This window comes from Plecotus auritus (assembly GCF_963455305.1).
Source record: "Plecotus auritus genome assembly, chromosome: 1".
Lineage (NCBI taxonomy): Eukaryota > Metazoa > Chordata > Mammalia > Chiroptera > Vespertilionidae > Plecotus > Plecotus auritus.
Window position 1 is genome coordinate 57,459,646 of NC_137770.1, and position 12,787 is coordinate 57,472,432.

At 46.1% G+C, this 12,787-nt stretch overlaps 1 protein-coding gene across 2 annotated transcripts in view; it reads right to left on the bottom strand.

The window, feature by feature from the left end:
• Positions 1-12,787, bottom strand: part of CGNL1 (cingulin like 1) — a 162,554-nt gene that overhangs the window by 16,572 nt on the left and 133,195 nt on the right. For both annotated transcript variants that reach the window (XM_080675417.1, XM_080675416.1), the window contains exons 11-14: positions 11,907-12,059; positions 10,448-10,618; positions 5,376-5,537; positions 1,799-1,888 (exon numbers count right to left, since the gene is read on the bottom strand). In XM_080675417.1, coding sequence (XP_080531543.1) covers positions 1,799-1,888; positions 5,376-5,537; positions 10,448-10,618; positions 11,907-12,059 — 576 coding nt within the window. The remainder of the gene's footprint in view (positions 1-1,798; positions 1,889-5,375; positions 5,538-10,447; positions 10,619-11,906; positions 12,060-12,787) is intronic.

Sequence of the window (12,787 nt, forward strand, 5' to 3'; positions counted from 1 at the left end):
AACAGCAAACGGCTCCTCGGGGTTGATTTCTGAGTGTGGGGCCATCAGCTGACCAAGGGGGGCAGCCACCTTCTGGGTCAGTTTGTGTTTTGTTCGGGTGTAGGCCATGGGTCTGGAAGTCTGTTTTAACTGCCTGGTTACTGACAGGATGGCATGCTTTCCTACCATTCCTCCTTGCTCAGGTCAAAAGAAGCATTTGCAAAACAAAGTTATGGCCACTTCTTCTCTCATCATAAACGTTTGGCAGATCCCGAAATGCCCTGTGGTAATGTGGCTACTTAGTCAGGTTGGGTAACACAACAGCTTTTCTGCCAGTGAGAAAATTTATACAATTTTCCTAAGAGCCTATTAGGTCGCAAAGGTCACGGTTGGGCTCTCCATCTGGCCTTCAGGTTTTCATGAAGGTCTTTCTCTAAACTGCTGCAGCTCAGGCTGGAGGGAGGCCACCCCCAGGGGAAGGCCACTAGCACAGCACTGGGACATGCCAGAGAAGCTGAGCTGGGTGGGGAGGGGGATGGAGCCTACGGTTGGAACTCCCATCATGCTCAGGAGCAGCATAGTGTGACCACCTTGTTAGATTGCAAAGAACCTGTCAACAGGAAAACAATGGCAGATGGAAAAGAAGCCAGTGATTTCCCCTCCAGCCTTGAGTAGAAGCTACCAGCTCAGAATGGCACTGTCCCTCAGCATCGGAACCCGAAGCTCTTGGTCAGCCTGAGATGGGGGAAGGTGGTGAACGTGAAATGTGTAAGAGAGGTCAGAGGAAAGTGCTTCTTTGAGAAGGAAGATTTTGCAAAAATTAATTTGTATTTCAGGTTTTTTTTATGTCAATCCTTTATACAGATGATTTCCTAAATTTTACTCAATATCACCCAAGGCTTTTAGGTGTTGTTTGCATTGTTTAATTAAGACCATGCCCAAAGCAAATCAAGAGGTGGAGAGTTTTCTAAATGTCTGCATCCAGTTTCCCCGGCACCATCCTCAGGAGCAAGGCATACTACTCAGTTGTCACTAAAAGTACGTCCCACGAGAGGTCTCTCCAGGCACCCTCAGGCATCATGTCAATGAAAGGCTGAGGTGAGTGAACAGAAGTTCTGAAAATCATAACGTTTACACATTTTCTCTCCCCGGTGCTCTGGGTAGGCAGTGGGGATGTGGCCACCAGGTTCTAATGAGGCGATACAGCGTCTCCAGGATGTGACGTAACCACTCTGAACTTGGCCTTAATTAAAAATGGAAACACAATCTAAAAGTCTTGCAATTACATTAAGTGTAGTATGGAAAATTAGCTCCATTACCTACAGGGTGAGGACAGGGTGAACTGTGCCCAGCTGCCCCCCAAAACTGCAGAAAGCATTCACTTGGCAGGTACTGTGATTGTACTGTGAATGCCTCATAGGTTTATATATTGCCAATTAGCGTGCAAAGTCCTTAAAGTAAAAGTCTACATCATATCATTGATTTTCCATTGCACTCACGTAGTGCTAGCTACCGAATCTCCCACAATTGCTCGCTGAACTAATGATTCTTAGAGCTTCGGCTCTGAAAGCACTTTGCCTGTGATGGCTAAGAGGCTGCTATCCACAACCACTCGGGAAACTTCCACTTTACGCCTTCCGTTATATATGACACCTCCCTTCACGTAGCTTCCTATGGTGACGACTAGTAGTAAGCACTCTTCCACCATTTCCATAGGCATGAGCTTTCTTCCCTCCTCCAGCTGAATCCTCAGGTCCAACCTCTCACATTTCCTTTTCCATGTGGGACAACCCCCTCATCATCCCACTATGTGCAGTACCTGCTCCCTGCTCCGAGTGATCCTCTCAGACAGCAAATCCGAGTTATTTCTTTCTTCTTCCAGCTCCAGCTCCAGTTGAGACACCTTGTCCTAAGAAAGAAGACACAAACACAGCCCACTGACTTACCCTGACCTGGGTCAGGAGCAAGGAATGCCCTGTGGAAGGAAGCCCCCTGGGGCACATCAGAGCTGGGTGTCCTTAGGGCAGTGGTTCTCAACCTTTCTAATGCCGTGACCCTTTAACACAGTTCCTCATGTTGTGGTGACCCCCAACCATAAAATTATTTCCGTTGCTACTTCATAACTGTAATTTTGCTACTGTTATGAATCGTAATGTAAATATCTGTGTTTTCCGATGGTCTTAGGTGACCCTGCTAGCGGTTCTCAACCTGTGGGTCTCGAGGAACTGTATTAAAGGGTCGTGGCATTAGAAAGGTTGAGAACCACTGCCTTAGGGCTTGGGAAAAAATGTGTCTATTTCTCATACTGCCCAAGCAGGTATTTTAAATCTGTGTTTTATTGCTTTCATGTTGTAAAATGTAATTGTGCAGTTAGGAAACACATTAAATGAGAAAAATATCACCCCAGACCCTGACATAAGCACTGAGGATATTTAAGTACATCTCTTTCAAGTCTGTTTTCTCCTTATGAACCAATAACCGCTAAGATCTACCTTAGCCTAAGGCAGTGGTCGGCAAACTCATTAGTCAACAGAGCCAAATATCAACAGTACAACGATTGAAATTTCTTTTGAGAGCCAAATTTTTTAAACTTAAACTTCTTCTAACGCCACTTCTTCAAAATAGACTCGCCCAGGCCGTAGTATTTTGTGGAAGAGCCACACTCAAGGGGCCAAAGAGCCGCATGTGGCTCGCGAGCCGCAGTTTGCCGACCACATACCTAAGGCATCTAAGTTACGTGTGGGAAATGAGATATCATCCAAGGCAAATTCCTCTAAACACTCCAAGCTCAGGACGTTTTGCCTTCCTCCTGCTCAGGGTTTCCAAGAGCCTTGCAGGAGTCGAGTCTGCAACAGCCTTTCTGCACCTGTCTCTTGCTTCCAAGGAACCTCACGTAGCGCTCTGCGGTCCCAGAGTAACATAAAGACAGAATGGCCCATTCTGCCAAATGAACCATCACAGAAGCAGGGTAATTTCTGCCTTCTTTTCTGGCTCCTAATGGAACATCACTGAGCATTAAGAGAAAAGAATTGCAAAGTATCTTTGTGTACAAAAAAGAAGGTTTTTAACATAAACCCCCTCACCTAGACTGGGGATGTGGGCTTTATGCATGTGTTTCTACTACCAACAACAAATGTGTCATATGTCTGGGTTAACTCAGACAGACACACACACACACACACACACACACACACACACAACAACAACCAGCATTGAGAGTTTTTAAACACGAGAGTCTGAGGCATCTGCACATAAATATTGTCTCTGCCATCATCTAAGTTGACTGGCAAGCTATGGGTGCCTCTCTAAGTGCCAAAAAGAAAAGTCACAGAATCCGTGTGAATGACTACATGTGTATGCATGCCTTCCCTGTTACTGACGGAAATCTATAGGGATCCTGGACAGCTCTCTCCCTGTAGCCAAGAGTCCCAAAGCCCAACTCAGGAACCACAGCCGACTCCAGCACCAAACCTTCTATTTGTTCAGTGGTGCCAACTCCTCCAGGGCCAGTTTCCTCAAGTTGGGAAACCACAGACCCACAAGGGCCACATTTACATAAGACTGCCTACCACCTGAGTTTCCGAGTTTACCGGAAAAGCTCGAAAATGCTCCTTGTTGAGAGAGCTCTTGAGTCCTGAGGATTAACTGAAATGCTAGTGAAGGGACAGGCAAGATATTATCACCGCAAGACAGCATGCCAGCTGGCTCTTAGGGGAGGAAATACCCCTCCAGGGTGCCTCTCAGGGTAGGCCCTTGAGAGCCATTCATTTTGTAATTAACAGAGAAATACCTAAAATATCACAGAGGGGCAAACAAAGCTTAGCTATGCCATTGCTTGCACACCTTGAGTTAGCAAAAGTCAATGCTCTTTTTTTTTTTTTTTTTTAAGTCAGAGTATTCTAGAGGGGATGACCTGACAACCCAATGTTTAGCTGAAAGCACCTCTTCTCGGGGCTCTCTTCCTGCCTTGCACTGTTCTCCGTACAGAACCCAGCCGGGGGCGCTCAAGGGGCCAGGCCCAGGGTCCTTACATCAAAGGCTCTTAGTCTGCTGCCTGACGAGGCTTTAGCTTGCTTTCAACCAAATTGTTTGGGCCCTAGAATTACTACTTCCTAGTTAACTGGGATCATGGAGCTTGCCTTAAAATGACATCCCCTAATGACATCAGAACCAGGACATCAGCAAAACACAGAGCAATCCTAGAAAACTAACCAGGTTCTCCCAGCCTCTAAAAAGCGCCCTTCTAATAAAACCTTCAATGGCTGAAACATCACTCCCTAGATATGAACTGCTACTGAGCCCCCTGAGGGTTTTAGAAGTTATTTCTATTTATTTGAAAAGTTGAATCAGGAATTCCATTGATTTTAAATTTAAAATCTCTCTGTGGCCGTGAGCACTCTCTGCCCTTCATCAAAACCTTGACAATTTTATCTTCTCCCATAGATCTAAGGCGGATGTTTAAGTCTCTTTCTCCCTCTACAAATTTCACTGGGATGTGGGATGTGGTATGGGGAGAGGGGGAATGGAGGGTTTTTCTGGTTTGGGGCTGATTTTATTCTTGAGGATTATTCTTTTCCATAAATTCAGGTGGCCTGATATTAAGTTTCTTCCTGCCATTCTTGGTGGGCTGTTCGTATTTAGATTCTATTACTTGATTCACTTTCCTAATGTGTTGCATTTTCATCTTGTGAACAGATCCCCCCCAGCTGGTGACTCCGCTGAGCACTTTCTGATATACTGCCTTGGACTGTGTTTATAATGTGTATCCAAAAGTGAACTGAGCCAGGTTGCTGCTAGCTTTGGCCAAGCTGGGTCATCTGCAAGGAAAAATGGGCCAAAATCGGCAAACAAGAACAGAGCATGGGGTCTGGGTGTCCCTAGGACGGAGAAAGTTTGGCCTCGTGGCACCGCTCAGCCCCTCCCCAGATCTGCAGCAGTCTCATCTCCTTTGTAGTCAACAGCACAGCCCAACGCAGCACACAGAAAACAAACTGTCTATGTGCCCTTGTGTGAAAGCACCTAGCCTCTTGGGGGTTCTGTTTTGCTTCCCCTTCAAGGCAATGAGGACACCAGGCTAAATTACTTCCATCACTCTTTCCAGCTCTGATGCCCTATGAGTCTATGAACTATGCTTCCCCAGGTCAAGACATGACCTTCCTTCCCTGGCCGGGTGGCTCAGTTTGTTGGAGCATCCTCCCAGTCACCAAAAAGGTTGCAGGTTCAATTCCCGGTCAGGGCACATACAAAAGGTAAGAAACAGCCTTCCTAATGTCTGACTGGTTGAGAGAATAAAAAGCACAGACTCCTCAAAGGCCGAGGTCTGTGCAGGGAGGCTACTTCCCTCTTGTCCCCCTCCCGCTCTCCGCAGGCCCTGGCTGCCCAGGTGGCCCACAGACCTCCATCTGCTTGACAAGCCTGCCGCGGTCATCTTTGAGGTGACTCTTGGCCTCCAGCTCGTACTCCAGGTCCTTCAGCGTCTGCTCCAGGAGCTGCTTCTTCGTGAGCGCCTCATCCTGAGCTCTCTGGTAGTCCCGCAACTCTTCCTCCATCAGGCGCATCTAGAATGAGAAGGGGTTGCTCAGCTAGGGCATGTCAGGGGCACAGAGTCCTTGACAGTGAGCAAGCGGAGCCTGAGGAAGGCAGGTGGGCCCCACTACTGAGGTCAGCAGGCCTTAGTGAGTGCCACCGCCTTTGGGGCCTCAGTTTCCTCTTCTATAATAAAAGGGGGGGACCTTTTCCAGCTACAGGTAGCAACCCATTGGGTTATAAATATAGTAGATGTTGACCAGGATTTTAAAATTAAATATAAAAGAATACTCAGAGTAGAGTACAAGCAAATAATGTTTTGTGAAACTCTTACATTAAATATTCACATATCTGTAGGAATGTATTACTGGTTGCAATGCAAGAGGTATTCTTCCCCTTCAGTCATGATCAGAAACTCTAAAAGCCACTGAGCTAGGTAAGGGCTTCCAGCGGATAACTGATTGCCCACCTGGGTCAGCATCATTTCAATAGAGGTTTAAAGTTAGGGGGAAATAAAAACAAAAATAATGACCCCCGCAAAGCAACCTGCATGCACAAAATCTAATAATATAAACATGCCAGTGAGGTGAAAATCATTGTTCTCTGGAAGAAAAATCAGTGGTCATAACTAACAGTGCTCCTTTCATCCACAAGGTGGCACTGAGCTAACAGCTTTGAAGGCTGCAACAGACAAGGGAGTTTGATTCACAGGGATGGTCCTGGTTTTCCACTTCTCTCGAATCTCCCGGAAGGGACCAGCCACCTCCGCACACGCTAGGTATTATTGAAACATCTGTGTGGACAGATTCGGTGAAGCGCAAGGCTGTCCATTTTGTTCTCAACTTCCTACCCTTCTGGAGAAGGTTGAAAGCAGTCTTAGGAAGACTACACACCATGGGGCTATTTCCTTCAGGGAGTATATGAGGGTAAGTGACAAACTCCATGAAAGAATACTATTGCTCAGGGGAGATTTTCACAGAAAAGTTGGAAAAGCCCCAACGATGGTCTTGGGAGGGTCAGGGGACCCAATAGGTTAGACTAGTTTAGGAAGGCCAGTGGGAAAACTTTCATATATGTGTTCCTCTCTTGGTGGCTGATGGATCACTGGGCATTTCTATGAAGACCTCCCCTGGTAAAAACCCTGGTCTGGTTTTGGTGGAAACTGAGTGAAAAGACGACTGTGAAATGAAACTGTGAGTGAAAACACAAGGGAACATCGTCCCATGAAAAAGGGATGATGGATCAGGGTTAGGGTTAGAGTTAAGATTAGGGTTAGAGTTAGGGTTAGGGTCAGGGTTACTCCAGAACATTCAAAATCTCTCCAAAAACAGCTTAAAAATATAATCTCTCCATACCTCAGTGTCCTAATTTGCAACACTGAAACAATTTTAAAACCAACCTAGAGCTGTTATGAGAATCAAATAAAATAATCCCAGAAAAAAAAACACAGGTTTGAGAGTCAGAAAGACTGACAGGCTGTGTTTCCTGGCTGCTATCCTTCGAGATGCCCAGCGCAGCCCTGCATCCCACCACCCAGTACATCCCTCCACCCGACCAGGATGTGCCTGGGACATCTAGAGGGCTCTGGCATACTGAGAGCACTTAATCAGCACATGCACAAGAGCATGTGTATAGCTTCTGGAATCACAAGTAAGCAAATGACTGTTGAACCTACTCCGGCTGTCTTCACAGAGTTAAAACTGCCTTTTGTTCAGTGAGATTTAGAAGATAAACTGAACAATAATACATTCTCTCTTAATTCTCTAAAGATTACCTGCATCAGAACTTCCCTAGCTGCAGACCTAAGGCAAAATTGGTAAAACGTCTTTTTCCCTAAAAACAAAGGCGGTATGACTGCATCTGGGGTGAACCCTGTGGCTTTTGTGGGGTTTAACTTAGGATGGGGGGGGGGGGTAGTGAACAGAGTTTAGTTTGGGTTTTTAAGGATCCAGAGTGATCTTCACTTGTTAATTCACTTTTGTCTTAACTCCATGAGCTCAGCAGCTTGACCCAGGAGGTATCTGTCATTTCCTTCCAGAAGGATGAGATGTCTGTTTCTGCCATTCAAATGCAAACAGTCTCACAGGGCTTCACCCCTGAGAAAATCTACCATCTTGTTTTCATCACGAGGAATCCCTTTTTTCATTAGGGCCCTTTTATAGACAACACTAGAGGCCCGGTGCACAAAATTTGTGCATGGGGTGGGGGGTGTCCCTCAGCCCAGCCTGCACCCTCTCCAATCTGGGACCCCTCGAAGGATGTCCGACTGCCCGTTTATATGTCTAAACGGGCAGTCAGACATCCCTCTCACAATCCAGGACCGCTGGCTCCCAACTGCTCGCCTGCCTGCCTTCCTGATTGCCCCTAACCGCTTCTGCCAGCCAGTCTGATCACCCCCTTGCTGGCCATCTTGTGGTGGCCATCTTGTGTCCACATGGGGGCAGGATCTTTGACCACATGGGGGCAGCCATCTTGTGAGTTGGAGTGATGGTCAATCTGCATATTACTCTTTTATTAGATAGGATAGAGGCCTGGTGTGTTGGAGTGATGGTCATTCTGCATATTATTCTTTTATTAGATAGTATAGAGGCCTGGTGCAAGAGGCCAGCTGGTTTGCCCTGAAGGGTGTCCCGGATCAGTGTGGGGTTCCCTTGGGGCATGGGGCGGCCTGGGTGAGGGGCCTGTGGTGGTTTGCAGGCTGGCCATGCCCCCTGGCGACCAAAGCGGAGGCCCTGGTATCTGGGGTTTATTTATCTTCTACAATTGAAACTTTGTAGCCTGGAGCAGAGCCAAGCCTTCTGCTTGCTCCATGGTGGCAGCCATTTCTGTTGGGATTTATGTATCTTCTATAATTGAAACTTTGTAGCCTTAAGCAGAGGCCTGGGCCGGCCAGGGCTGCAGAAGCTTGGCTTCCTCCATTGCCAGGGAAACCCAAGCCTCCCTCCTGCTCTCTGTGGCCATAGCCATCTTTGTTGGGTTTATTTGCATATTCGCTCCTGATTGGCTGGTGGGCGTGGCTTGTGGGTGTAGCGGAGTGATGGTTGATTTGCATATTACTCTTTTATTAGCTAGGATTGGTCTCCATCTGACCTTAACTACCCTCTCTGGACCTCAGTTTCCTTATCTAACTAGGAGATCACTAAGACTCCTTCCAATCTGAAGATTCCAGTAGAAGAACTGTCGTAGAAAAGGCAACAGAAGGGCCTGGCCAGTGTGGCCCAGTGATTGAGCACCATCCATGAACCAGGAGGTCACAGTTCAATTCCTGGTCAGGGTACATGCCCGGGTATGGGCTTGATCCCCAGTGCAGGGCATGCAGGAGGCAGCCAATCAATGATTCTCATCATTGATGTTTCTGTTTCTCTCTCCCTCTCCCTTCTTCAATAAAAAAAAAATTTTTTTTTTTAAAGAAAGGAAGGAAGAGAGGAAGGAAGAAAGGAAAGGAGGAAGGAAGAAGGGAAGGAAGGGCAACAGAAGCAGTTTGCAAGGGTCACTCTGATACTATGGTTTTCTAAAATCAAAACTGCAGACCAGCCCTAACCGGTTTGGGTCAGTGGATAGAGTGTCGGCCTGTGGACTCAAGGGTCCCAGGTTCGATTCCAGTCAAGGGCATGTACCAGTAGAGGGTGTGCATGAGGCAGCTGATTGATGTTTCTCTCTCATCAATGTTTCTAACTCTCTCTCCCTCTCCCTTCCTCTCTGTAAAAAATCAATAAAATATATTTAATTTTTTAAAAAACTGCACACCAGGTGTTTGTTGTTATCCTGGTGAATATCCGAGTCTTCCACCCACCTGCTATAGAATGGAATGAGTTTTTAATGCCAAAGAGAACTGTGATGTCAATAAGCTAATTTCAGTTTTTCCTTGGATTCCTGTATCCTATGACCCTGCGTCAGGGGGACGTGCTCCCAGGATCCTTTCAGGCGTGTTCTAGAAGTCTGTAATAAGTATCCATTGTTCTTCCACACACTTAACACTGACTCATGGGCAACTTTTCTTTGATCACCAAAGATGTTAAAAGTTTGTTTTTTAAAGAAAAACATGTTTTCCTGTGAAATCTTAGTGCTCTTGGAACTGCTTATGAAAAAAAGTAAGACTTAAAATAAATAAATAAAAATAATGTTAGTATTCAGGATATACAGACTTTTTGCTATATAGCCCTGCATGTTAATTATTAAATCATTACTATTTTGTATATTTTTAAAGAGGGAACAACAAACAGAAACTCAGAAAACTGGGGTAATGTGCTCAAGGTCATGCAGCTGGTGAGAAGCATAGATAGCAATCAGCATTCACTGTATGTGCATTTCGGAGCCTTTAGCTTTCCATTGAAATAATCAGAACCATTCCCTTTATGTTTCTCAGTCCTTTAGAAGTCAAGACTTAAGGGAACTAACATTTGGGTTACTTTGTTCTATTATTCTTCACTATAAAACCAAAATATGTTTTAATAATTCCAATACTCATAAACTCCTGAAGATTTCTTTTTGTCTCCATTATTGTTATTCTGAAACTCTTGTCTACCACTCCCACTCCAATAAAAGTCTGTATTTTCTAAGAATGGCAGAAAAAAGAACACCATGGTTACTATAATCCCTGTTCTAGGACTAAATTAAGGCATTAATACATATAAATGATTTGGACACCGCTGGGCACACCACTGGTGCTCCATAAATGGCAGCTGATCTTTTTAGGCAGAAAATCTTGGAGTCATCAAGGAAATGGTCAAGTTACAGTCTTGTCAATTTCACCTCAGAGGCCCTGGGTGCGTTGTGCCTTAGAAAGCCATTTACCCCATGTAGCCATCCAGAGCTTTAAGACGGAGGAATCAAGCATGGATGTTGTCTTAAGAATCCACCCCCAGTCTTCCTAGAAGAAGTGCAGCCTGGAAGGGTACTCTGAATAAAGGTAGAACCAGGAGCTGGTCTGGCCTGGCGTTACCTCCTCCTGCATTTTTGAGGCAGTCAGACGGGACTTTTCTGCCTCTAGGGTTTTCTCCTTCAACTGCCTTTGCATTTCTGCAAGCTCCCTGCGATTTTTCTCCTTGTAGTCATCCAGCTGGTTCTGGAGCTCCAGCGTTGATGTGCGGGACACCTCGACAATGTCAGCCATCTGGAAGAAGTGACACAGGGTGAGCCCACCTGCATGCTCCATCTGGGGCCAGGGAGCTAGCTTTGGGGCCCATGAACAGGTCGCATCTCCTCCTCTTTCCTCTACAGCCTCTCCAAAGACTTTGCAAAGCACCTAGTATGGGCTGTCCAGGTGTAGCCACCTCTCACTGGGAAGCAGCTAGGCCCAGAATCCAGAGGGGCTGGCACAGTCTAAACCAGGGGTGGGCAAACTTTTTGACTCGAGGGCCACAATGGGTTCTTAAACTGGACCGGAGGGCCGGAACAAAAGCATGGATGGAGTGTTTGTGTGAACTAATATAAATTCAAAGTAAACATCATTACATAAAAGGGTACGGTCTTTTTTTTTTATTATTTCAATAGTTTTATTCATTTCAAACATTTTAACAAGAAGAATGTGAACACTAATTATTATAATTTGAAACATCAAAAAATGGAGGAATCATAGCACAATAACATACCTTATATTGAAGATGGCAAAGGCAAAATAAAATTGCCTAACAAAGGAAAGGTACAAAAGCCTTTCAAATTAAACTTAAATATAATAAAATAATTTAAAACTAAAACAAATAGAAAAGAACAAAATGTGTAAACAGTAAATTAAACATTTTCTTTAGTGCAACTTCCAAATTATGCCCGGGACGTAGATGTAGATGGCAATGTAGACTGGGTTGAAAGGTTTTTGGTCTTTAAAACATCAACTTCAGTGGGAACAGTGTTGTTGGTCTCCTTTTTAGCTAATGCTCTGATACTGTGCTCTCCAGGGGCGTGTCTCCCTACATCACCACGATAACGTGTCTACGCATTCCCAGGGTGATGTCGGGGGACTCGTCCGCGGGCATTACAAGGAGCCTCTGGAAGATTGAGAGGTTGTTCCTTCTACTGAATGGGCGGATATAAATCCGCCCACTCAGAAGAAGGAGCTGCGGCGGTGTTTCCCGACATTACCATGTTAACACTGCTGCTGGTGAAGGAGCGGAGGGGAGAGCAAGAGAACCCTCCGCTCTTTCGGCTCCGCGGGCCGGATAGAACAGCTGAATGGGCCGGATCCGGCCCGCGGGCCATAGTTTGCCCACGGCTGGTCTAAACCTATTTGTCTGTATCTGGGATTCTCAACAAGTCCAATGAACTGTTCCAGGGGATCTGCGTTTGTGCTTTCACATAACTGCAGGTTCCTTAGCTTTCATCAGGCCCCCAGAGGGGCTGGATCCCACACCCTCTCCTCCCCCTGCTCCCTCTCTCCACTCTCTCACCTCTTCCTGCTCCCTCACCTCCTTCTGCAGTTTCTCAATGGTCTTGTCAAGGTGCCAGCGCTCATTCTCCATTTCGTTCTTCATTCTCCTTAACTGCTCCTTCTGCTCAGCCTCTTCTCTTAGCTTCTCGGACAACTGCTTCTGCTCCTGGGTGGCCCGACTCAGACTTCCCTGCAGATAGATGGCAGGGAAAGGGCAGTGTTGTCATCAACCCACCAGGTCAGGCACAGGAACCACACACACCACAAAGCAATCAGACCCGTTACATCGGTGATAAGGAAAGGGATCAAAGTAAAGCCCTCTGAGAGACACACGGATACTGCTGCTTCTGAAGTTCAGGGGCCAAGCTGCCTTGGCCAAAAGCATGTAGAGGCAGACAAAGGATGCAAAACGGCCGAGGCTGCTGCGGGTGGCAATTCAGGGTAGTGTCTGAAAACTTGATTGCTCACGCTTGAAAAGTGAGGTAAAGTTATATATGAGTTCTGGCTGGTGCAGCTCAGTTGGCTGAATGTTGCCCGTGCACCAAAAGGTCACCGGTTTGATTCTCGGATAGGGCACATACCCAGGTTGCGGGTTCAATCCCCAGTCGGGGTGCATATGGGAGGAAACTGATAGATGTTTCTCTCTCATATTGATGTTTCTCTCCCTCTGCCTCTCCTTGCCTCTCTCTCTAAAAATCAATTAAAAAAACATATTTTTAAAAAAGGTTATACATGAGGCCAACCTAAACCTACGTGGCAATTTACATGTTGCGATATACAACGTTGCACCTAACATTCTTGAATTTGCTCTGCTGTGCAGATGACCGTTGCAGCTAACAATGAATCTATGAGGACAGAGAACACTGTCCATAGGCCAAGAGTCCACCTGGGTACAGGGAGCTGTAATCATCAGAATCC